Raw genomic sequence first — 24,060 nt, forward strand, 5'->3', positions numbered from 1 at the left:
TATTTAAGTTGTAGGTGAGATTGTTCAGATAGAAATAGAATATTTCTGTTTTGGAATTATTTAAAACTAGATCATTGGATTGAAACCATAGAGTAGACATCTTTACACCTTCCATATTTTTACGCTGCAGGACCTTTAAACTTTTATTTGTTATTAGAGTGGTGTCGCCAGCATAAAGGGCGGATTTACACGGTAAGTAGTTTGGCAAGTCATTCGTATGGGTGAACACAGATGGGTGAACATTTCCAATATGGAGAAGCACTGCCTTCAGATTTAGTTTCGAGCTGTCAATAAGTGGCAGTCGGTGGGACTATGTTCATGTCCCAAAGACTGAAATAAGCCATCTACATCTTTGCAATTAACAGTGCCTTCGTTTTCAACAAACTAGTCCTCAAAATGACTTTGTCGTTTTATAAACAAACTGATTTTAATATCTTGAGCTAAGAAATGCCAACCTTGAGTCCAACTCTTCCGCTTTTCTTTTAGGAAGATTTAAGTCTCGTATAAGATGGTTAAGCTCTTCTTATGTGATCAAGTAAAATAACGTTGAGAGCTCCCTCGTGGCTAAGCGGTTAGCGTACGCGCCTTTGGCGTGGGAGACCCGGGTTCGATTCCCGGCGGGAGCTCATGTGGTTCGGATTCCACGTTAATCAGTAGGTCCACGTCTCATATAGCCTCGCTGCTGAAAGGGACGCTAAACTAAAATCAACTCAAAATAACGTTGACTGGGATGCAGATGGATGAAAGTCTACACTTTCCCCGTTGCTTGGAACGTCTGAGGTATCATCTTCTGAATCAATAGTGTAATGTTCTGGAGCTTTAGGTGCTGGAAGATGTTCACTGTGGGGAACTGGTCGAATAGCTGATTTTAATTAGAGTACTGAATCTGATGTTTAGAGGAAAAGTCCTTTACATCTGTCAAGCAAAAGTGACAGTCAGTGCATGATCTCTGTGTTTGTGCCAAATCATAGGAACAGCAAATTTTATGGAACTACGTTTTCCTTGCAGCCAGTTTCTCAAATTCCTGGAACACGTAGTGCAACATATGTGCGGGGCCCAGGACTTACCCTAGTCTCCAACCCTACAGCTAAAGTAAAGTACTAAAGCCTTCTTAACTAAAGGTGTACATTTATTCAACATTTTCTTAAAACCGAGATGCACAATATACACTACCACAAAAATACACAACGCGGCAAATCCTTCACTCCTAACGAAACACCACTCAGCAATTAACAATACAATCGAACCAAAAATTACTCAAATACTAGAACATATGGCACCAGATGTAGATAACACAAATCTGAACTCGTTTATTATTAGATATTAATGAGCTACTACCTGAAATGAAGATGAAAGAGTAAGGAGAAATACGAGAAATAGTGCTCCCTATTATAACACATAAAAAAACTCTTATGTGGTAGGAGAAAGTTGGGGGATGAGGAGAACCCATCTTTAAACAGCGCAGGACTTTTCCTTCTGTAACGAAGAAAAAGTGTGGCTTGGATGAGTTTTCAATGAGAGTATATTTTAAGGTATACTACATATGCAACAATTTTTATCTTAAGCACATTTTTGCCCTCCCCGTTGGTCTAGTGGGTAGCACGTGAGCCTTCGGTGCATGGGATCTCGGGTTTGATTCCCGGTAGGAGAATATTGAACGACACGATCGCTCGGATTCCACCCTAAACTGTAGTACCACGTCTCATGTAGCCTCGCTACTGAAAAAGTACGTTAAATTTCAATTACCAAACCAGTCATTAATTATATTTCATCACCACTCGTAAAAATACGCTATTTCACAGTACAAAATTTCAAACTTTTCATTTTTCACAAAATTAGTAGGTGATTCACAAAAAGTAATTACAGATTCGATTTTCTCGTGCAAAAGTACCTAAGAAAAACATATTTTCATGTAAAGGACAGATTTCGTGTTGCACAGTGTTATTGCAGTACTCTTTCACGCTGTTTCTAGGAAACCAAAGTTACTGACCATACTGTTGCTGATAGTTAAATGTTAAATCTACTACTGTCAAATATTCAAGTACTGTTATCTTCGAAATTCGGAAACCATATGGTACAAATCATTGTATCATATTATGGTTATAGAATTATGACGCATTAAACGTTCTAAGATTGTCTTGCAGAGTATTTGCAACAGCACATCAGCTGACCACGTGTCTGTTAGATGTCAGCTTTCCGTACAATACCTCAGTATCTTTTTTAATTAATTAATTATTATTTTTTTTTTAATTTTGTTTTATTTGTCATCTAAACATATCGGTTTTGGAAACAGTTCACATTCCATCAACATAAGCCAAGATTACAACTAGAAGATAAGAGAAAAGAGGTACATGAGATTCTAGGATTTATTAAAATGTGAGGTAACGGTATGTTCATACAACAAAAACAGTCAAACTTCCCAACGTTCCTCTCCTTTCCATCAAACAATCATATATATAGTATTTGCTGATTGAAGCTATAGGATAATAAAGAAAGTCAAGGTACAAAATAAGTCACGAATCACGCATATTATTTTACGTGAACGGTGTCAGAGGCGAAGAATGAGAATTTTTATTTTAGGGACCTCATGAATAGGTTGGTGTATGGGCTTTCCATGCGAATAATCGAGAGACGTTAAACTTTAAAATTAAAAAAAAAAAATCTTATTTGTCATTTGTTACAAAACCACCAGACGTGCTTATTCCAAATACCAATTTAAGAGATACAATTTAAGAGATACAATCCTCGTTTATCATATAAACAATTCTTAAGAATTGTGGGTTAGTAATGTTTTAGAAGCTCTAAATAAAAATGTAATAAACGTTCACTTTTCCAGATTGTGATAGCAACACTTGACGAGGTATGGAAGATAGATCTGAGGTGTTTTCTAGTCATAGTGAAAGGAACTGAATATTTTGAGAAAAATCAACACTGCTGTAAAAGTGTGGGATCTATAGGCGATCTTCTTGAAGCAAGTGGTAAAGCAGGCCGCTTTGGCATTGATAACGAAGCCATACTTGTCCTTATGGTGCAGCACAAGAAAAGAAAGTTGTACAAAAATATTTTATTTGGACCGATACCCATAGAATCCAATTTGTTGTCGAATCTTCCGGAACACATGTGTAATGGAGTGGCAATGTATAACGTGAAAACAAGAGAGAATGTACATGATTATTTGAAACAGACTTATTTTTTCAGAAGAATGCTTCATAATCCTTCGTACTATAGTCAGGATTTAGGAACAGAAGAAATTGAGAAAGTAATTGATCATATAATAGTAAAACTTGTTCAGTGTTTGTGTGCTAATATCGAACTGGTAAGTACAGTTGATTTAGTGAATTATAACTGGATTTTTTTTTTTTCCTAATCATTCATATTTCCTTAAATTCTTATTATATAATTTTCATTAACGAAGTAAAATTCCCATGATACAGGGAAAGTAGTGATGTGCTTCTCTCCAAATCTTAATTACACGCGTGCAGTTTTCTAAGTATAAATTAACTTAATAAAATTAATCAGAAAGTAGGATTATTTGCTTATTATTTCCCATGTGTTTAAATGGGTATTGCCCTGCTTGCATATATGAAGCTCCCTCTAGTGGATGAAAAAGAACGAAGTCCTCTAGTTCTGTAGGATGACTGGATTATGAAGATAAGCAAGTCCGTAAGTAACTTTTATGTAGTAAAAATTACATATTTTTAGTATTTAATTCAGACATAAGTGGAAATATTGTTAGATTTCACATTGTAAGAGGTTTCAAAACAGTTTCAATTTTATATATATGGCGGTAGTTTGCTCATACAAGCTCAGATCTTTTTGGACCAAGTAGGAAATCGAAGTTATTTGGTTTCAGTTCAGTTAATAATCTATAGTTTCTGGTGCTGCAATTTCAAACATATTTGAAAATTCAAAGATGAAGTGCGAATTTTGAGTAATGTTTATTGGCAATCCCAGATTGTGCTGGTGAGCTTTGTGGTAAACGAACACCGTGCTCATAGGTTTTCTCGGAGATTTTCCGTTTTGTTCCATTTTCTTTATTCTACCATTTCGTTAATTATCGTCATTATCCTCTCCCTTAGCCTCGGAGTATAATCGTGGGAAGTTAAACTAAATAATGCTTACTGCTTTTCCCAAGTGAGTCCGCTCGTCATTTCTATGATATTTTTACTTATTCCACTCCTCGTTTTATCCTCCATGAAGAAGGATATAGCAAAGAGCTGAAATCATCTTGAAAATGTAAAGGTACTTCAAAAATTAAAGCATAAAGTAAGTGAAATGGCTTATGAAATATTTCATTTCACTGGAGACTGGATTCTAATGTAACATAAATTTTCCCTTTAAGCGTAATGGCTTGGAGAGGTTGCACCCAAGTGTGACGGGAAGAGTTTCATCTTTGAGGAATGTTAGTCACTCTTCTTTGAAAATGTATAGTGAGATTCTAGAGCCACATATGAGTATGGAGCAGCTTCTCACGTGTTTATGCCGATCTGACGAATTGCAGCACCCACCTTATAGAGTGAATGAAAAATATATCATGTAAGTATAAGATCTCTTTCTGTTGAATTACCATTTATTCAATAATTAAACCCGATTGACGTTTAATTTCTTTCTTAACCACTGATCTACAGTGGCACGTAGAGATGTTTTTCAAGGTTAATAAAGTTCATAGTATGTTCTCTGTTCTACACGTAGCATGTTCTATGCAGTAATAAACTAAATATAGATACTGATATATACAGAACCAAAAGAAAAATCTTTTTTAAGGAGTTAGATTTTATAGTTTTTTTTAACACAAATTCCTTTTTTTAAGTAACATATCAACAAACAAAGTGGTGTAGCCCTTCAAAGCTATTAATTAAACCGTACCTCTATAGATGGAGTAGAAAATTATCAAAAGAAAAATGAAATGTATTTTTATTAACTGCTTTAATATTTATTTCGGTACGTTCATTGTCTACTTGTATACATATGTACGGTAAAACCTGTCTCTAGCGGAATCGAACGGGACTCACAAAAATTTTCGTTAAAGATCTACTATGAATTAACTTACGCAGAACTTACCAGAATAGAAAATATACTGTACACACCTTTTAATTTTTTCTAATAGTCAAGGGAGATTTTCTATACACATTTGCTCCTTAGCTGCTCGACTTTCCACAAACACTTTAGCAGTGGCGTAGCGTAAGGGAACGCCTGTATGCCCGGTATTCCCTGTTAATAAGAAAAAGTAGGTATTTCATTATATGTATAAATTGTTTGCTTATAATTACCACAGTTATTCCCACTGCAATCTTCTGGATGCGCTCTCTCGCCTTACTATGGCAAACGGAACCTACGCATGCGCATCACTCGGATGCACATTTTCTGTCTTTCCTCTTGTGGTATGCTATATTCCTTGGGCATACAGGCCTACTGCAAGCATCGGGGTTTTCATCTGCTTTCTGTCGAATGCGCATGCCCAACTACTTCTTTTCCTAATCCTCGTCATCCCTTGCAACCCAACATTTGCTTTAGATATAAGCTGGCGTATGCTCAAGTATTGTCAACTCTATCTATTTTGAACTAAGCTATGATTTCTGTATAGAACATACGAGCGCTGTCAAGGAAATAGAACAAAACAGAAATAGTTAGTTCAACGCCATTACGAAGCATGTCGCTTGTGTAAGTGATAGTATAAAAATAGTTATGCTTTAATCGTAATTAAATGCATCGTAATTGTAATCGTAATTAAAGGCAAACTAATAATCTACATCATAAATACATATCATGTCCCAGGGTGTAGTCAGAAACTCTTTGAGAGGGCTCACATACACAAGCATAAATATAATGCATTCTGTAGAATCACGGTCACCGATCTGGTAGGCCAAGAGAGCTAGCACCCCCCGCCCTTCGCAAAGTTTACTTGGCCTCTTCCGTATTTGGATATCTGACAATGAAGTAGACACACAGAAATAGGCCTCCAGAGTTGTTTTAAGTGCTTTCTATTTGCATCTTCAAATGATATATACACCCAGGCCCATATTAACGAACGGGCACCTGAGGTCCGGACCCAAGATGACAAATTTCTAGGGGTGACATTAAAAAGAGAGAGAGAGAATGAAATATGGTATGCGGAGAAAGAAGCTGCCCACGAAAGAGAAATAAAGGGAACTATCTGAAAACAATATTCATACAAAAGTGGGGCTGGGTTTTCTCGTCACAATGATAATGGCAGAAAAGGAGCTGAAACAACTGCTTATTGGCTTCTAACGTAATCTAAGCATTTGCTTCTGTATGCTCCGCCAGGCGTGCAATTAGGGGAGCCTGGCCCTCTAAATGTTTTGGCCTCCCAATTATTATGATTAGTTATTGAAAAAAGATATCTAGAATTGTGACGATTGGACCCCCTAGCATATTTATGCCTCTCCTCAAAACTTTAATGGCTGGTTGCGGGCCTTAATGAGCAGACTCAGCCGTATAATGCTTGTTATTAATTTTCTATTTGTGCTCTGTGATCGTTTGGGATGGTTGCAAATTATGCCGTGCTAAATATAAAGCTTCTGAAAGTTATTTCATGAACATGGCTTTACAATCCTTTTTTGTGATAAATTATTGGCTCACCTCTCCCTGGCTATGCCCTTGCGTTCTGTACTAGATTTATGCTTTTGGTTAGCAACACTGATCGTTGGTGGTAAAGACAAATTGGCAGTAGAGAGTTTCTTTTGCGTTGTGATTTGAAATGAACATTTGTTTTATCGTTTTACTGTAGTATGAAGAAAATTACATTTATAACTAAGAGACAAAGCCGTGGAAAGTGTTCGGCTGCAATAAGGTATAGTAACTTACTAACTTTTAGCAAATGATGACTACGATAACAGTACCAGACACAAATTTAATTGATTTTTTGTTAACAATTCCAATATCTCGGTTGACTTACAAGCAGCGTTGCTCTCTGAAAGGGAGACGACCTACCTCAAAGCTTTCCATAAAAACGACAGCTAGCAATCATTCACGAATATTTCAGTCTTCGTGGTATGATAGGTTTTCTTGGTTTTCTGGGTGTTCTGTAGGGAATAAAATGTTATGTTTCGTCTGTATTATGTTTGGGGCAAAGGACTCGGGGTGGCGTTCAAACGGTATTTCTGATTTGGGTAATTTCATAAAGAAAGCTATAAAACATAAGTCATCGAAACAACAGTTGCTACATAGTGAATCTTTTCACTTGTTAGGGAGAATACACATTGAACATGTACTGCATTGTATTGTATCAGATAAGTGACTAACTTTGGCATCCCCATTTCAGCATACCACGCTACGCTACTGCACTTTAGGCGAGAAACCACACTAAGTATATTCTCGTTTCGCCGTAATGGAAATTTTGCAGTGCTTTTAAACTTTTGACAGCATCTTGACAAATCTTTAGCCTACACTCTTATTCTAATTCATATATTTATATCTTTGGAGCAATTAGGAATGAGTTACTGGCAGTTGAAAATAACATTATGAAAATAGCATTTCGTTCAAAAAGCCGCACGATGTCTAGAATTTTACATGGTGGAACGAGCTTGATTGACTAAAAGTCAAATGTGTAAGTAAGAACGAAATGCTTTTCGTAAACAACACAGTATATATGCCTAACTTCTCACAGAATGTCTAAATATTTTCTAAACGCTGCATTCTGCAGTCTGTGAGAAAATAACTACATCACTTGCTAAAACTTAGATAGTGCGAGGCTAAGTGCAATAATTTTTAAGTATGGTCTGTTTTTTTTTTTTTTTTTTCTGTTTCTTAATATTGCAGTTGAGTTTTCTTTTGTTTTCACCTCTCAACCATCAAATAACTGGGCGGTTGACAGGTTCGCAGACTAGTAAACAACACTATGAACCAGTCGTATGTAGACATGAATTTGATAAGCCAATTTGTACTGCCTATAGTGCTTGTTTTTATGCTGCAATTCTTGATAAAAGTGTTTATAAACATACATAATGTATAACACTATAGGAAAAATTACTCTATTGTAGAAACTTCACAGTAATCATGAATTTGAAAGATACTTCTCGTAAACAAGGACAAATTTTGGCTCTACTTAAGGAAGATTTTAGTCAAGGAGAAATAGGTACGAGATTAAAAGTGCATCAAAGTACAGTTTCTAGAACTATAAGAAAGAGAAGGAATATGGGTAATGTACTTTGAAAAACCTGTGTGTTAGGAAAAACATCTCCGAGAGTTGATCGAAAAATTAAAGCAGTGCTTTGAAGAGATCAATGAGCTCACGTTAATTGGCCGTAAAAGCTGAAAGTAAGGTAGGTGTAAACTTAAGCCACTCAAAAATTGTATCTAGACTCGCATCGTTAGGTGTTAAGAAGAAAACACCTTGCAAAAAGCATCAGTTAACGAAGAGACATATCGTTGCAAGGCGCCAATTTATTCAACTTTATAGTGAATGGACACTGGAAGAACGGGATCGAGTATTTTTTTTTTCGACCAAAAGAAGTTCGTACATAAAGGAAATGATGCTAGGATAAAACTTTGGATGAGGAAAGATTAAGAACTTGAAGAAGATTGAGTTTCTGCGATAAAAAAGAAAAGGCCTCGGAAAGTGTTATGTTGTGAGGTTGCTTCATCAAAAGGAGCTGGAAGAATTCAAATTTGTACTGGTGATGTTGACAGTATGAGACAGACATTCTGAACCGTAAAGTGATTCCCACAGCTAGGTATTACTTTACAGGATAAACTCGAGTAGCTTTTACTATCAGAATGATAATGCTTCCTTCCATCGATCTCATTCGGTTATCAAGTAGTTGCAGGAGATGAACGTACAGATACTGTGCTGGCATCCAAATCCATCCGATCGAGAATTTATTGGCATATTTTGAACGAAAGACTGCGAGGAAAGTGTTTTGAAAACAAAACAAAGTAACCGGAAGCAATTGTACATACGTGGTATCATGATATAGGCATCAACACATGTCGTTCTCTTGTTCACATCATGACCAGAAGGACTGAAGCAGTTAGGAAGGAGAGAGGGTACAATACAAAATATAGACATCGAAAAATAATTAAAAATGCTGCCCTCGTATTACTGAAGAAAGAGTTATGTAAAAAAATGTTATTTACATATATATAATAATGTGTATTTTATTTAGTGTAAAGTGCTAATATATATACTTTTGACGTTGCTCGCCTAAAAGCACTTCAAAAAAAAAAAAAAAAAATCTAGCGCCTGTTTACAAGCTACACCTTAAAAAAATATCGGAAGTTTTTTAGACGCTAATATTTCCAAAATATGTGTAGCATTACGCTTGGGAGTAAATGTTTGCCACCCATTCACATGTGCGTGCCAAGATCGAATGGACGAGAAAGGTTTACATGCTTTGAGTTGCATTAGAAGTGGTGGTAAAATCACACGGAATTAAACCAAATAATCAAACGAGCACTCGCCAGCATCGATGTTCCTAGCATCATTGAGCCACAAGGATTGTATCGAAATGATGGTAAAAGACCGGACGGAGTAACTTTAATCCCTTGGAAAATGGGCCAGAGTCTTGTATGGGATGTAACATGTGTTGATACTTTCGCTCCTTCATACATAACACTAACTTGTGAGGAAGCAGGAAATGCAGCAGAAGCAGCCGTTAAACGTAAACATACAAAGTACTCCAGACTGAAAGAAGATCATCTTTTTGTTGCCTTTGCTACAGAAACAATGTTTTTTTTTTAGCAAAGAAGCCAGTGAATTTTTGAATGAATTAGGATCAACTTTAATTAAGAAGTCAGGCGACCCAAGAAGGAAACACTATTTAATACAACGAATAAGCTTAGCAATACAGAGAGGAAATGCAGTCAGCATTTTAAAATCCTTCCCATCGGCACAAGAGCTGGATGATTTTTTTTTTTTTTTTTTTTACTTAAAATAAGTAGTATAAACATGGTGATGGATATCAATTTGTTTTTCTGAGAAATGAAAACGGACATTTGTCTTAATTTGTAAATAGATTCATATGGAAATTTAGCACTGGAAGACTCATCTATAGCAATACAAACAAGAACAATTTGAACACTGTTACAGGAAATTTAATCAAGTGCGTTGCGCTTGCTGTAGTGTAACATTTTCGTGCGTTTCTTCGTAGCATGTTTAGTCGTTATCAGTCGGAGGAACAGTAGAGTGATTTTTGGTATTGCAGTTATTAATTATTTCTACTTGTCCAATTTAACTGATCTGTATTTAAATCTTTCTAACTGACAGTAACCGAAACTAGATGTTCAAATATTCAAATTCATTATTCTAATATAAATTCTTGAATGAATTAGGATCAACTTTAATTAAGAAGTCAGGCGACCCAAGAAGGAAACACTATTTAATACAACGAATAAGCTTAGCAATACAGAGAGGAAATGCAGTCAGCATTTTAAAATCCTTCCCATCGGCACAAGAGCTGGATGATTTTTTTTTTTTTTTTTTTTTACTTAAAATAAGTAGTATAAACATGGTGATGGATATCAATTTGTTTTTCTGAGAAATGAAAACGGACATTTGTCTTAATTTGTAAATAGATTCATATGGAAATTTAGCACTGGAAGACTCATCTATAGCAATACAAACAAGAACAATTTGAACACTGTTACAGGAAATTTAATCAAGTGCGTTGCGCTTGCTGTAGTGTAACATTTTCGTGCGTTTCTTCGTAGCATGTTTAGTCGTAATCAGTCGGAGGAACAGTAGAGTGATTTTTGGTATTGCAGTTATTAATTATTTCTACTTGTCCAATTTAACTGATCTGTATTTAAATCTTTCTAACTGACAGTAACCGAAACTAGATGTTCAAATATTCAAATTCATTATTCTAATATAAATTCTTATGTAATTATTGAGATTTTCAAAATCCAAATTTGCAACAATATGTTTCATATAAGATTGTACAGTTATCCTGTATCTCATAGTGTCTGATGAATCCAAAGAGTTAGTTGGTGAAACTGTAACACATTTAATTTATTTGATTAGATATGTTTAATGCTTATATATATATATTATATATATATATAAAGAGAGAGAGAGAGAGGGTGTTTCAAAACAACACTGTTAACGTTTGGGAGGTGATTCCTGACACCAAGATAAGACAAAAAGTATAGACCAATGTGGGTGCACAAATGCTTCCTTTCAGAATTATAGGCTGCCGAAAACATGAAAAAATAAATTTTAAAGGTCCACAACTCTAAAACTATGGGACCTACCCTAATCGGGTCAAGACTTCACTTAGGAACTAATATGTGCCCTATCCAAAAATCAATATTTCAGAATCTTGCGGTACTCACACAACAATTTTTATAGAGGGAGTTTGGCTGAGGATATGTAATTTGAAGTACTCACCCACTACCTCTGTAAAAACTGATGTAAAAGTACCGCAGAATTCTGGGACATGAATATTTGGATAGGGCACATACTAGTTCTTAAGTGAAGTCTTGACCCGACTAGGGTACGTCCCATACTATTGGAGCTATGGACCTTTAAAGTTCATTTTTTTGGTAGCGTATAACCCCGAAAGGAAGCATTTGTGCACCCAGGTTGGTCTATATTTTTTGTCTTACCTTGGTGTCAGGAATCACCTCTCAGACGTTGTTGGTGTTGTTTTGAGACACCCTGTATAAATATATTTAGTTTTGTGGTATCTGGTCAAAACACAACAATTTCAGTTTTGGCTCAAAGTCATGGTTACATTGATTTCTGAAATATTTTACTCTTCCGGAATCCGTTCTATTATGTTAGAAGATATGCTTTCAAACAGTAAAATAGAGGTAAAGCTACTAACAGATCTACGTAACTTACAGCAGCTAATTTCTGAAATAACGCTATTTTGACAACACACGGCAAAATCTTCACTTTTTAAAAATAAGTTAAGAAGTTTGAGCTTGAATTTATTTTACTTAATAATGATTCAGAATAACATAATGTTAAGGTAATTATGCTTAGAGTACATCATACATTAATACATTTCTTCTTGAAGCCGCGGTTGCTCAGTGGCAGAGTGCTCATCTCTGGCGCGTAGGATCCCTTTTTCGATCTCAGTTCCCACTAAAGCTAGGTTGCCATACTGCAAGAATCTAGCTGTCATTAAAAAACTCTTACAACTCCCTCTTTCTATTTACTGTTTACACGTACAACTTTCTGAAAACAAGAAAGATATCTCCACCCATGCAGCAGTGCACTTTAGTTGGACAAATAGTGAAGATTCCGTCGTTTCGAAACTGTTTTTTTACTTTATGTCAGTGGAAGGGCGATGGCAGGTAGCAAGCAAGACGACCTAGAAATTTGCACATGGTTTGACTCCTTGCAAGATTTTAAAAAAAAAGAAAGAAAAGAAAAAAGAAAAAGAAAAGAAAAAGAAAGAAATGTTGCATGTCCCTTTCAAGACTATGTTCACATGGAGAAATATTGTAGAGTTGCAAAGTTTTTAATGACAGCTACAAGATTCTTGCAGCATGGCAACCTAGCTAAGTGGACTTTGTAATGGACAAATACCATGGGTATGGGCTTTTTCGGGGTTCTCCCACTTTCTTCATTCGTCCATTTCGTTCATTATCACCATTACCCCTACTCCAGTACAGGCCCGTATCCAAAGGGGGGTCTAGGGGGACGCCTCCCCAAATTTTCATCGCTCCCCCTAAAATGTTCACGGTAGGCTTGCAAATGAACTATGATATGGTGATGAACTAATAATATGGTTGGATCGGGCCCCCTACATTTTGGGGTTGGCTACTGGTCTGCTCCAGTATCGTAGCATAATCGTGAGTCACTAACCTAAAAAATAAGCCCTTTCTTCTTCCTTTCTTTCTTCATTTTTTTCAAAACAAAGAACAATATTTTAATTCTAAAAGCATTATCATTTGCAGTAGCGGCTCCAGAGTTCTATAAGAAGGAAGTCTCATTGGTAGTAACGGCAAAACCGACTTCATCCCTCCGGCTTTGAGACGTCCAGTGATCTTTTACTTTGAATACATTCTTTAAATTCTGATATGAGGTACAAATATTACAGGAAAAGTAAGAGCGAATTTATCATTACATAATCATATTTCCAGTTTATGTATGACATTATTGAATTGTTAACATTGGACTTAATTTTAAATATTTTACTCAGCGCAAAGAATTCAAGCTACTTAAGAAGTAGAAATCAATTGAATCTTCCTGTACTGCTCAACCTATTTCATTTGAACTTCTCAATCGATTCTGTAAAAAATCATTTGGAAACCATGCCTAATGCTACCACAGAAAGGCTATAATTTTATTCACCGCGAGAATGCAATGCAGTGTGTTCACAATTTACTTCTTGATATACGTATTACGGGAGTGTTTAACTTCAAACTAAAAAACTGCCGGTTCCTATTAATAGTAAAGGATTTAAATGCAGTAATGATTAATATATTGTACTAGAAAGTGTATATATTTTATTCACTTATGATTGATTTTGTGGCCTTGAGCAAGAACAGTTTTTTTAAGGGTAAAGGCCACAACTTTCTTCTCGCGGAGGAAAACCCACAAAATTCACCAACAGGGAAGAGCCACGGAGCTCAAGCTGCAACAGTTAAATTTAAATTTCTTGAAAACTGTTTTGTTAATAGTAGCGCTAATGATTTAATATATATGTAATTTTTTTTCTCAATTGTAGGTCACTGCATCAAAAGTTCCCACAGAAGATTAATAGGATATCCCTAGGTTCTGCTGGGGCAATGGCCTATTATATTCTTCAAGCTCATTTTTCCCGTATTGAGTTATCTCGTTCTTGTATAATGTATTACGAATGGGTTTTGGAGAAAGCATGGCAGATTTTACAGGTTAGTTCTCTAGTAATACGTTTATTTATTTTGTAGAAACAACATGCTGCACAGTGTAGTTTAGAAACTGATAAGTGCTGTTTATGGCCAAAAATCTGATGCGTTTACTTTCTGGTCTCCGAGTTTGATTTTCGGTTGAGATTTTTACCTGGGAGGAAAATTCAAATAGTGCTTAAGATTCCACTTTAAGTATCTTGTCTCCTGTAATAGCCTCGGTGTGAAAAGGTACGTTAAATTCTTAATCAATTAAAAATTAATGAAAAGAAGAGTCTGTCTCGAAGATTAACTAGAGTACCCGACAGTATTATATATCATCCCATCTTTCGTCTCAGTTTACTTACACCGGATGGTTCTTAAAGATTTTGCCGTCAATTTTCAAAGACTTGGTGATATGGCTGATAAATGTTCTTAAAACATCATGTTGTCTAAAATAGTATTACTTAATAATCATGACAATATTATCACACAACAAGGAGTGTGAAGGCTCAGTGGTAGAGCGCTCACCTTTGGTGCAAGGGATCTGTTGCAAGGCTATGTGGGTTTGTGATGGACAAAATCGTGTTCATGGATTTTGCCTCCTCCCAGATTCTCATTGCACAGTTCTTTCATGATAATTCACTTTCATTAATAACCCATCCTCTTTAACTGCGGGGTATAATCGTCAGACGTAAACTGGAAATTTAATTTTCATTATCACATAACTCTTTAAAAAAGTACGCTAGCAGCACTTCCATTAAACAATTCATCTGATAGATTTATGCGGTAAACCTTTCTTTCTAGGTGATGATTTCACTTGCTGCGTATCAAGGATTCCTGAAAACCACCTTGCAGCTTCAACGCTTACAACAGATGATCATTCAGGCTCAGAGGTTAGATGAACCACCCATTCAGATGGTGCCAAATTTGCAGCTTCATCACTTGAAATTGCTCAACGGATGTTATAGTTCTAAGACAGGAACTCTCTCACTGCCTGCGCTAATTACCTCACTTGAGAAAAACAGAACACATTTTCAAGAACTACTTGGAGACACAATGAATCGCAGTGATGTTCTTCAGGTGAGTGATTTATTACTTTTGTCATTCTGAGAAACGCAGTCCCTAATAGTATAGTCAAGCTAATATATGTTGCTACATGTATTACTCTCCTTGCATCCAATAGATGCCTCTAACAGTTTGCAAAGTTAAAAGAATTGACAATATAATTCTAACTAAAAACTGGATTGTGACTGCATTGCCATGCCCGGGGAGGGGGGAGCAGGGCGACGCCAGGATCTGGAAGTAGGAGGGCGCAAAATTCGGGGGGATGTGCATGTGCACATATATAAAATGGAAGGAAAAAAGTAATAAAAAGTGCTCAAGATCAAGGAAAAGAAGGGTTTATTTTTGAAAATTTTACGCTTTTCGCCAACCATGACGGCGCTTCGCAGCTGGTCTCTCAACCTCACTCATATATACGGGGGCGCTGATTTTCCATGGCACGGCACTGTGTGACTGCAATTATTTCAAGGGGGATACACGGGGATGAATCTTCCCCCCCCCCAGAAAAAAATGTGTAGGAAATAAAATGAATGAAGTCTGAAAGTCCTTATATGGAAAAAGTAAAGAAATAAGGAAAATAAATGAACGTTATATTTATTGTTCAGTAGTATCTAGTATTACATTGTATCTACTTATGGTGAACTTTTCTTTTGAGACAGAATTGTCTTCTGAGTGTCATGATATGATGGAAGTCACGTAAGAGAGGTAGAGTGTAATTGATGGATAATATTAAAGCAGATAATTATTGTGTCAAGACAAATAGGTTATTTTTTAAGTTACATGATTACTTTCATGTATGGAAACTTCTAAATTTGTAGCAGGTGACCTACTGGTAATGGTAGAAAATTATGATGAACGTTAATGGTAAGAAAGAAAAAGACGCAGAAGTTGTCAGATCACGATATTGCACTAATTGAAGTGCAATCCCTGTGAAATATATATCTAGAAAGGAAAGTAGGAAGCAACAAGATAGATACTAGAAAGTTTAAAGATGGTGAAGTAAAAGCAGATTTGTTCGAAATTTCAAAAAAAAAAAAAAAAAAGTTAAGATGGTAAAACAGGTACTAACTGTTTGTGTATTTTGAACTTTGCTAGTAAGGTATGATATCATAAAGATGATGATGATTAGAAATGAATGCAATGATGGAATGAATAAAGTGGGAAGAAACGGGAGAAACCCGAGAAAACCCACACACATGATGTTTGTCCTCCACAAAGTTAACTGTAGGGAAAGAAAGTATGGAAACAGAGTTACACTGATGAACGTAAAATATTGTATAGAAAGTTGAACTGCGAATTAAAAAGGATAATCGACCGAGATGTAAAGGTAACAAGACTAATTAAAAAGTCAAGAGAAACTTTATTAATGTTTACAGAACTAGCTTCAATGAAAATAGAAAGGGAGCACGGGAAAACTACTACAATAATATAAAGACTAAGGAAGGAAATGCATCTTTTAACTAGCGAAATGCAGCTTGAGACAAATGGAAAGGATATATTGATGAGTTGTATGTCAGAAAGACTAAACTATGTACTTTGGGCATTAAAAAAAAAAAAAAAAATGGCAAGGAAATTATGATACTGAGGGATAAGTTCAAAAATATAAAGCGAAATGAAGAATAAACAGATAGAGAATATACCTGCCTCTTTTTTTTCTTTTTTTTTTTTTTTTTTTAAGAATAAAAGAGAAGAAGGAAGAAATATTCGGAATTTGTAATCAAATGACGAAATAGTCATCATAAGACTTCTTACGATTTCCTTACCTAAAAAATAAAATCTCCAGAAATAGCGGACTATAGACCTACACCGGTGCAAAACGCATTTAAGAACACAGTAGGAATTCAGGGAGCAGTCTGGCTCAAAGTTGGTACATGAGAAAGTTATGGTAGATAGTCCTGTTCTTAACATGACACATCCTGAACATGTTTCAAAACATACATTATTTGTCTTAATAAAACTCCAAGCCGCTACAAAATTGTTCGGACACGTATCTGATCAGATGCTGTAACCTCCTGTCTGCTTGAGAAAACAAGTCTTTGATTAGGGAACAGGTTAATTTGATAAGATTTAAAAGGACTAGCGTGTTTATTTTTTAAACAATATGGATGTTGTAGTGCAGTGTGAATCGAAAATTACCATGGTGTCAGAAAAAAGACACAGAAGAATTCTAAAAACAATTTGAGATGAAAATAAATATGAAAAAGATAAAAGTGAATCTGGGATGATTGAGGCTGTGACAGTTATAGACAGTAGAATAGGTGACTGATTTTCAATATCTAGGTAGTATTATCAACAAAGATATGAAATGTAAACGATAAACAGAAAGCGACGTGAGAAATTGTGAAGATGGTTATGGTGATAACAATGAGAAACGCATTATGTGAGCCACTGAATGAAAAGTTATAAAACTTACTCATATGCAATGCATTGCGTTCTACGGAGAAGAAACGTGGACATTAGGAAAAGACGACAAAAAATATTTTACTTAGAATTTTAGGAAATTCATGTGTTGCGAATAATGGAACACCTTAGCTGATTAAAGTGATAAACGAATGAGGGACATAGGAATAATAGGGGTACAAGAATATCGTGTAAAATAACTAATAATATGTTCTGACATTTTTGGAGAAGATATTGTACTCTGAATACGTGATAGAAGGTATGATGGAAGGTGAAGAAATATAAAATTAATGAATAGCATTAATCTTACAATTCCTACTGAAGATCAAGTTCCCTAGGGATCATAGTATATAGAAACTTCTAAATATGTAGCACACAACCTAACACTGGTTAATATATATATATATATATATAATATGATTAATTATCCTGATAGAGGTAAAAACCGAATCCCGCTAGCTTTATTTCAAGTAGCTTCCTATTTATCTCACTATTTTGATCAAATTTAGTTGAGGTCTAAAAGCATTCTTTGTTCTAGTCGTTCTCCTCAACTTTTACATGCCAGAGACGCTCATAGTTGAAAGTAAGATGCTTTGCTGTATTATATTCAGCAGAACTTCACTAAGGAGTTTGTTATTTCCTCTGTTTACAGATTTATGATGTCCTGCTGTCTCTTCCTGTACTTAATGTTGAAATGATGTTGCACCAGTGCAAAGGAGGTGGCAGATGGCAAACAACACTCGTAAAAAATCGAGCATTGAGAGTGATTGCGGAGGTCGAGTATACGCTTGTAGTGAAAATAAGAAGAGTGAATCGAAAAGAGCATAATTTAAGAGTATTTGCGCCGTTTTACCCACAAACTAAGGAAGAGGGTTGGTACCTAGTGTTGGGATGTAATGACACCCAACTTTTGTATGCAATGAAACGAATAAATGGTGTACAGAACACGGTCACCGAGGAACTGACCTTTGTTGCACCGGACCAAACAGGTAAAATAATCTTATTTTGTAATCCTTAGTAATGTCACCTGTGTTTTAGTTCAAACTAAAGATTCATGAAATAAAACGATTAAAATATAAGATGTACAAGTGAACATTATAGAGAATCAGAAGGTAATACCGTTTCATGATTTTTCATCTTGTGATCTCACTGCTGTCTTACGGTGAATGCAAAAAAAAATTTTTTTAATTATCGTGTTTAACATGAAGAAGTGAGGTCATCACAGGAGTTATCCACCTCGCTTACACTAACTTAAAAATAAAGTAGAACCTAATTCTGTTACATTGTGCGTGAGAAGTAATCACACCTGTATTCTTGTACACATCTGGCTCCTCCGTAATCGCACGCCTGGAGCACTGGATATAAACTTACGATATCCAAAATAGCAGGCAGTAGGACACGATTATTAATATTTCTTTGCTTTCTGCATTCCATCGATAATCCATCTAAGCCTTGAAAGTTAATGTATCTATTTAGTGATTTCAATGTGAATTTGATCAAAATTATGTAAATTTCCGTGCTTTAAACGATATATAAGTAATGTATATATATGATGCAAATCAATGCATGTAAAAGATATATATATATATATTATGGTCCATTGTGTATATATATATATATATATATATATATACAATGAACCATCAGTTTACGGGTAAGTTCGGGTTACAAACGCACGCATACGCCTGTACCGACAACTACACGTGCCCAGTAGTGCTTTTACGCATTTATTGTATATCTGTCCGAGTTCTGTGTTCAGAAACTACTATTTTTTTTTTTATTTTTTTTTGTGTGTATTTTAGCTCTCATTCTGTGTGTTTCATCACAGAAAATCACTAAAAAAAAAAAAAAAAAAAAAAAAGCAGTACCATATTTTTGTGGCTGGAACGGATTAATTATATTTACATTAATTTCTATGGGGAAAAGACATTTGGTTTATGATATCGTCACGGAATAGTTTAAGTTTGTAACACGTGGATCCACTGTAGGCCTGTATTATTTTTATATAGAGAGATAATTTTGTAGTCAATGAAAGAACGTAAAGTCATCCAAATGCTGTAAAAATATAGATATTTGTTGGATTTTACGTGTTTCTACCGATGTCTCGAAATTGTAGGTTGGGAGAAGAGTTGAGAAGAAATAGTTGCTGGCTTTGATTGAAGCCAGATCTTGTGTTGCCAGATCTTTCTGTTTTAAACAGCTCCGATTCTCTAACGATTAAACAGAAACGATTCTTTTCTTCGACATGTAAAATTTTTTATTGAGATAAATTTTCAGGTAGTGAAACATTTTAAACAAAATTCTCAAAGTTAAAAAAAAAAAATCAACAAGTGTACATAATTTTCAAAACTAAACTATTTCATCAAAAATATTTTTTTATAACTTTTCATGAGTACAAAAAATTTCAAATTTTAAAAGTTTTAAACAAAGATGTTGAAACAAAGTTTTAAAAACATTGCTTAAAACTTTTAAATAAAATTTCAAAAACTTTAAATTTGAAATTGATGATAAACTTTTAAATTTTTAATGAAGCCAAAATTTTTTCACCTGAGAATGTTGAACAAAGATGTTCAAAGAAATAATTTTGAAAGTAATCAAATTTTTTTAAACATAAAGTTTCAAAAAGCTTTTGAAGTGCTCAACCAACAAAATTGCACCAAGGCTTACTTTCATTAATGACCTTAAATTATGAGTTCAAATGTGAAATAGCTGTTGTTACATATGAAAGGTGTTAATAATTTTCTGTTAGGTTTCAAGTGATATATATAAAGAGTTTTCAAACTAAAATCTATATTGATCATAAGAATTTTAGACGAAAACATTCAAAACATCTGAAAATTTTAAAATTAAATTTTCAAAATGATCAGTCAATAAGATGACACCAAGGACAATTTTCCACTAATGACTTAAAGTTCAAGGTATGAAATTGTTATTGTTATATATTAATCAGTTTGAATTACATATTTGGTTTCAAGTTCTAAATTTTTCCACCAATCATCTTAAGACTAGCCACAGTTCTAAGATTCAGAAATTTTAAACTAAAATTTTAAAATAATGTTCGAACAATTTTAAGCAAAATTTTTAAAACTTTTTGAAAGTGATCAACCAGTCAGATTGCATCAAGAATAACTTTTCACAAATGATCTTAGACTATGAATCGTAACTATAATATTAAGATTTAAAAAGTTTCAAAGTGAAGATGATACATTAGATTAACACTCTCACATTCGAAATTTTGGCATTTTTTTACTCATGAAAAAGACATAAGTTAAACCACCCAAATTTACCCGTGTCCTAACGAACAATTGCGAATTCTTATTTTTTTGATAATTCCAAAATTAAAGAGTGGGCAAAATGTACATATGAAATTTAAGAAGAAAAAAAAGTCTCAAAGTACTCATGTGCTATGAAAAACAATGGAACATTGTATTCATCCATATGATTACATGTATCTTGTGAACATTAAGCACAACATTCCAAATTCGCACCTATGCTCATTTTTTCCCGCCAAAATTTTAAATTCTCAGTAATAAAGTGCTACTATTGAGAACACATTTTTGACATTTTTTACTCATAAAATAGAGTAAGCAGGACCAACCAAATTTACAGAAGTATGTATACAAGTTCTAGAGTACATTTACCAATGTATATTTTTTGACAGTTCCCAAATTTAGAAAGGTGTCAATGTACCCCTCCCAAATTTTAAAAGGAAATATCAATGTATCCATGTCCTGTAAAAGACTTCTATACTCATCTTATAAGCGTATACTACGATAAAACCTCATCAAAGTAATATAATAGGTCAAAAACCTTCGAATTTTGAATATTTTTTTAAACATATAGAAGAGGATAAGATGGACCCACCAAATGTACAAAAATATAGTGTATAAAGAGCAAAAATAAAAAAAATAACAAATGTTCTTTATATATGTCCTAAAGAACATTTGCTTTTTTTATTTTTTGTGACAATTCCGAATTTTAAGATGTGCCAATCCACCCGCGGGCGTCTCTGGCGGGGGGACGCATCCTCCCCCAATATTTTAAAGGACAAAATATTCTAATTTAATTTATTTACTAACGACAGAATAACATATAAATAATTATTATTATATTTATTTGGAATATAACATTTAGGCTGTGAAACGATTATAACGTTCTTGGTATGTCTCAGGGGATCCGTGGAGGTAAGCAGAAAGATAACAAATGGAATCGAATATAATAAAAGGATTGGCTAGGTACTACCATTATATCACTTTCTTTGATGCCCCCCCATTTTACATGCCAGAGACGCCAATGAATCCACCCATCCCAATTTAGAAGGAACTGTCAATGTTCCCATGTGTTATGAAAGAGAATTGACTCCTACTCAATTATAGGTTATAGTAAAGCCTAATCAAAGAACACGTGGGAACTAATATTTGATTTTTTTTTAGCCAACCGAAGGTATAAAACAGGACCACTCAAATTTAGAGTTATATATTCGTGTCCTAGATAACATTCGTTAATTTTTATGACAATTCTCAAATTTAGGGGTGGTCCTATGCACTTCTTCACAGGTTTTGAAAAAGAGCATCATCGTACCTATGTCGTATGACAAAAGAATTAATACCTGTACTTATTTATATAATCATTTAATACACTAAAGCTCATCAAAGATGATGTAATAGGTCAAAAAAGAAAAAGTCAATTTTTTATTTTTTGACAATCTTTTACCCATAAAAGGGAACAAACAGTACCAACCAAATTAACAGAAAGATATATTCGAGTCTTAGAGAACATTTACATTTTTTTTCTCACGATTCTTAAATTTAAAGATGGGCCAGTATACCTCTCCCAAAAAAATTAAGAGAAGTGCCATGAAAGAGGATAGACCCTGTACTCAATTATAAAATAATAGAACATGTTAAAGCCTCATCAAAGAAAATAAATCCGGTCAATAACCAATTACGCGGCGAACACGTGGCTAATATTTGGCAGTTTTTTTTACTCAGAATGGAATTACCCAAATTTACAGGATTTTATATATTCGTGTCATAAAAAAAATACCTACAAAATTGAAAGGAATTGGACCCCTGTACTCATCCAGATAACCGTATAACCCTCATCAAAGAGAACAAGTTAGATTTAAAACCGCCAAATTTTAAATTTTTGACAATTTTATACCCATAAAAGGGAACAAGATGAATCACTGAAATTTACAGTGGTATGTACACATGTTTGGGTCCTAGGAAATATTTACCGACTTCTGTTTCTTGACAGTGCTCAAAATTTAATAGGGGAGCATAAATTCACCTATATTTTAGGAAAGGGAATATACCCTTGTACTCATACATATAACTATATACAATAATGAAGCCTCATAAAAAAGGATAAAATAGGTCCAAAACTTTCGAAATTTATTTTTTTAAATTTATTTTTTATTTTATTATTATTATTATTATATTTTTTTGTAATTTTTTACCCATAAAAGGTAAAAAGAGACGGACCACCTAAACCTACAGAGGTTATATACCCGGGGTCCTATACCACTATACCAAATTTTAAAATTAGGCAATTTCCAGAATTTAATAGTGGTGATCCTATGTACCTCTTAGGATTTGGGCCAAGGTACCTCTGTCAAAATCAGAAGGGCATTGACCTCTATTGCGTCATACAATGTGATCAAGGCACATGGTATCTCTTAGCCAATCAGAGCCGAGTTTAAACAAATCTTCCCAGAACCTTAACCGTTTGAAATACTGTTGTTTAGTCAGTCCACCAATAAGATGTATGTACCTCGTATACCAGCCTTTAATCGAAAATATTGCATATTTTCGAGTGCAATTTTCCTTAAATACATGTATCCCTTAATATAAAATTAGGTATTTGGCACTACAGCATTTTCTTAGACAAAAAAAAAAAAAAAAAAAGTAAACTAAGTAATTTTATGGGGATAGTGGCTAATTAAATATTTCACTGTGCTTTAATTTAGTATCAATATTCTAGTTTATTTAACTTTACAATGTATTGAAGAAAGGACTACAAAAATCGTTCGTTGACACATGACTGAAGGTTAAATGCTTTAAACTTTTCCTTTAAACATATGATCTGTTAAGTACAGGGATGGCTCTAGCATATGTGTAACACGTCCATTTACATGGGGCGGAAAGTTTCGAGGGGGAGGGGTGCAAAATCTATCATAACTGTATTATTTAAAATAAATATTTCTTATTGGAAATAGACTTCATGATGATATTAGTTAAATTTACTGAGCTGACCTATTTGAATACTACATTCATAAATCATATTTAGGTCGCATTAGTTTAAGGTCACATGGACAGTGCTAAAGCAAATGATCAAACAAATCCCAGCATGAATTGCGTGATTGTTGTCAAATACAAGCTCAAATCTCGAACAGTAGCGAACACATGTTCATTTAGTTAGTTATTACAGTTTTGATATGAAAACTAGTCTTGTCTTTGTCACAAACAAGTTTTTTTTTAATTTTTTGTAACATATTTAATCAAAAATAAAGATAAAAAGAGCTAGTTGCAGTGTAATTGTAAATTGATATATTGAGATTGAAGCTCGATACTGAATTCTATGAAAAAGGTTTATTATCTTTCCTCTGCAGGTGTGTGCTTTATCTTTCACTAACAATAGATTATTATTATTATTTTTTTTTTTTTTTTTTAAATGAGATTTTGTTTGTAGTGTTTAGATCTTTCTGAAAACCAGTGCCCTTTCCCTCCGCTTCGTTGTTCATGATGGGATAGCATAGTTAAAATTGTGGCTTTTAAGATTTGTTCTTTCTGGAGAAAGGGGAGACGGCAAACT

At 34.3% G+C, this 24,060-nt stretch overlaps 1 protein-coding gene across 6 annotated transcripts in view; it reads left to right on the forward strand.

Annotated features, from left to right (window-relative positions):
* LOC145694845 (activating signal cointegrator 1 complex subunit 3-like) overlaps positions 1–24,060 on the forward strand; it is a 204,185-nt gene that overhangs the window by 172,613 nt on the left and 7,512 nt on the right. For 3 of the 6 annotated variants that reach the window (XM_081771531.1, XM_081771532.1, XM_081771533.1), the window contains 5 exons: positions 2,837–3,316; positions 4,343–4,536; positions 13,641–13,806; positions 14,587–14,862; positions 17,897–18,233. In XM_081771531.1, coding sequence (XP_081627657.1) covers positions 2,837–3,316; positions 4,343–4,536; positions 13,641–13,806; positions 14,587–14,862; positions 17,897–18,233 — 1,453 coding nt within the window. Of the gene's footprint in view, positions 1–2,836; positions 3,317–4,342; positions 4,537–13,640; positions 13,807–14,586; positions 14,863–17,896; positions 18,234–24,060 lie in introns of those variants that run through there. The other 3 variants (XM_081771534.1, XM_081771535.1, XM_081771536.1) reach the window with 3 other exon arrangements.

The sequence above is a fragment of the Thermobia domestica genome, chromosome 9, assembly GCF_964235325.1.
Source record: "Thermobia domestica chromosome 9, izTheDome1.hap1.1, whole genome shotgun sequence".
In the NCBI taxonomy this organism is placed as follows: domain Eukaryota; kingdom Metazoa; phylum Arthropoda; class Insecta; order Zygentoma; family Lepismatidae; genus Thermobia; species Thermobia domestica.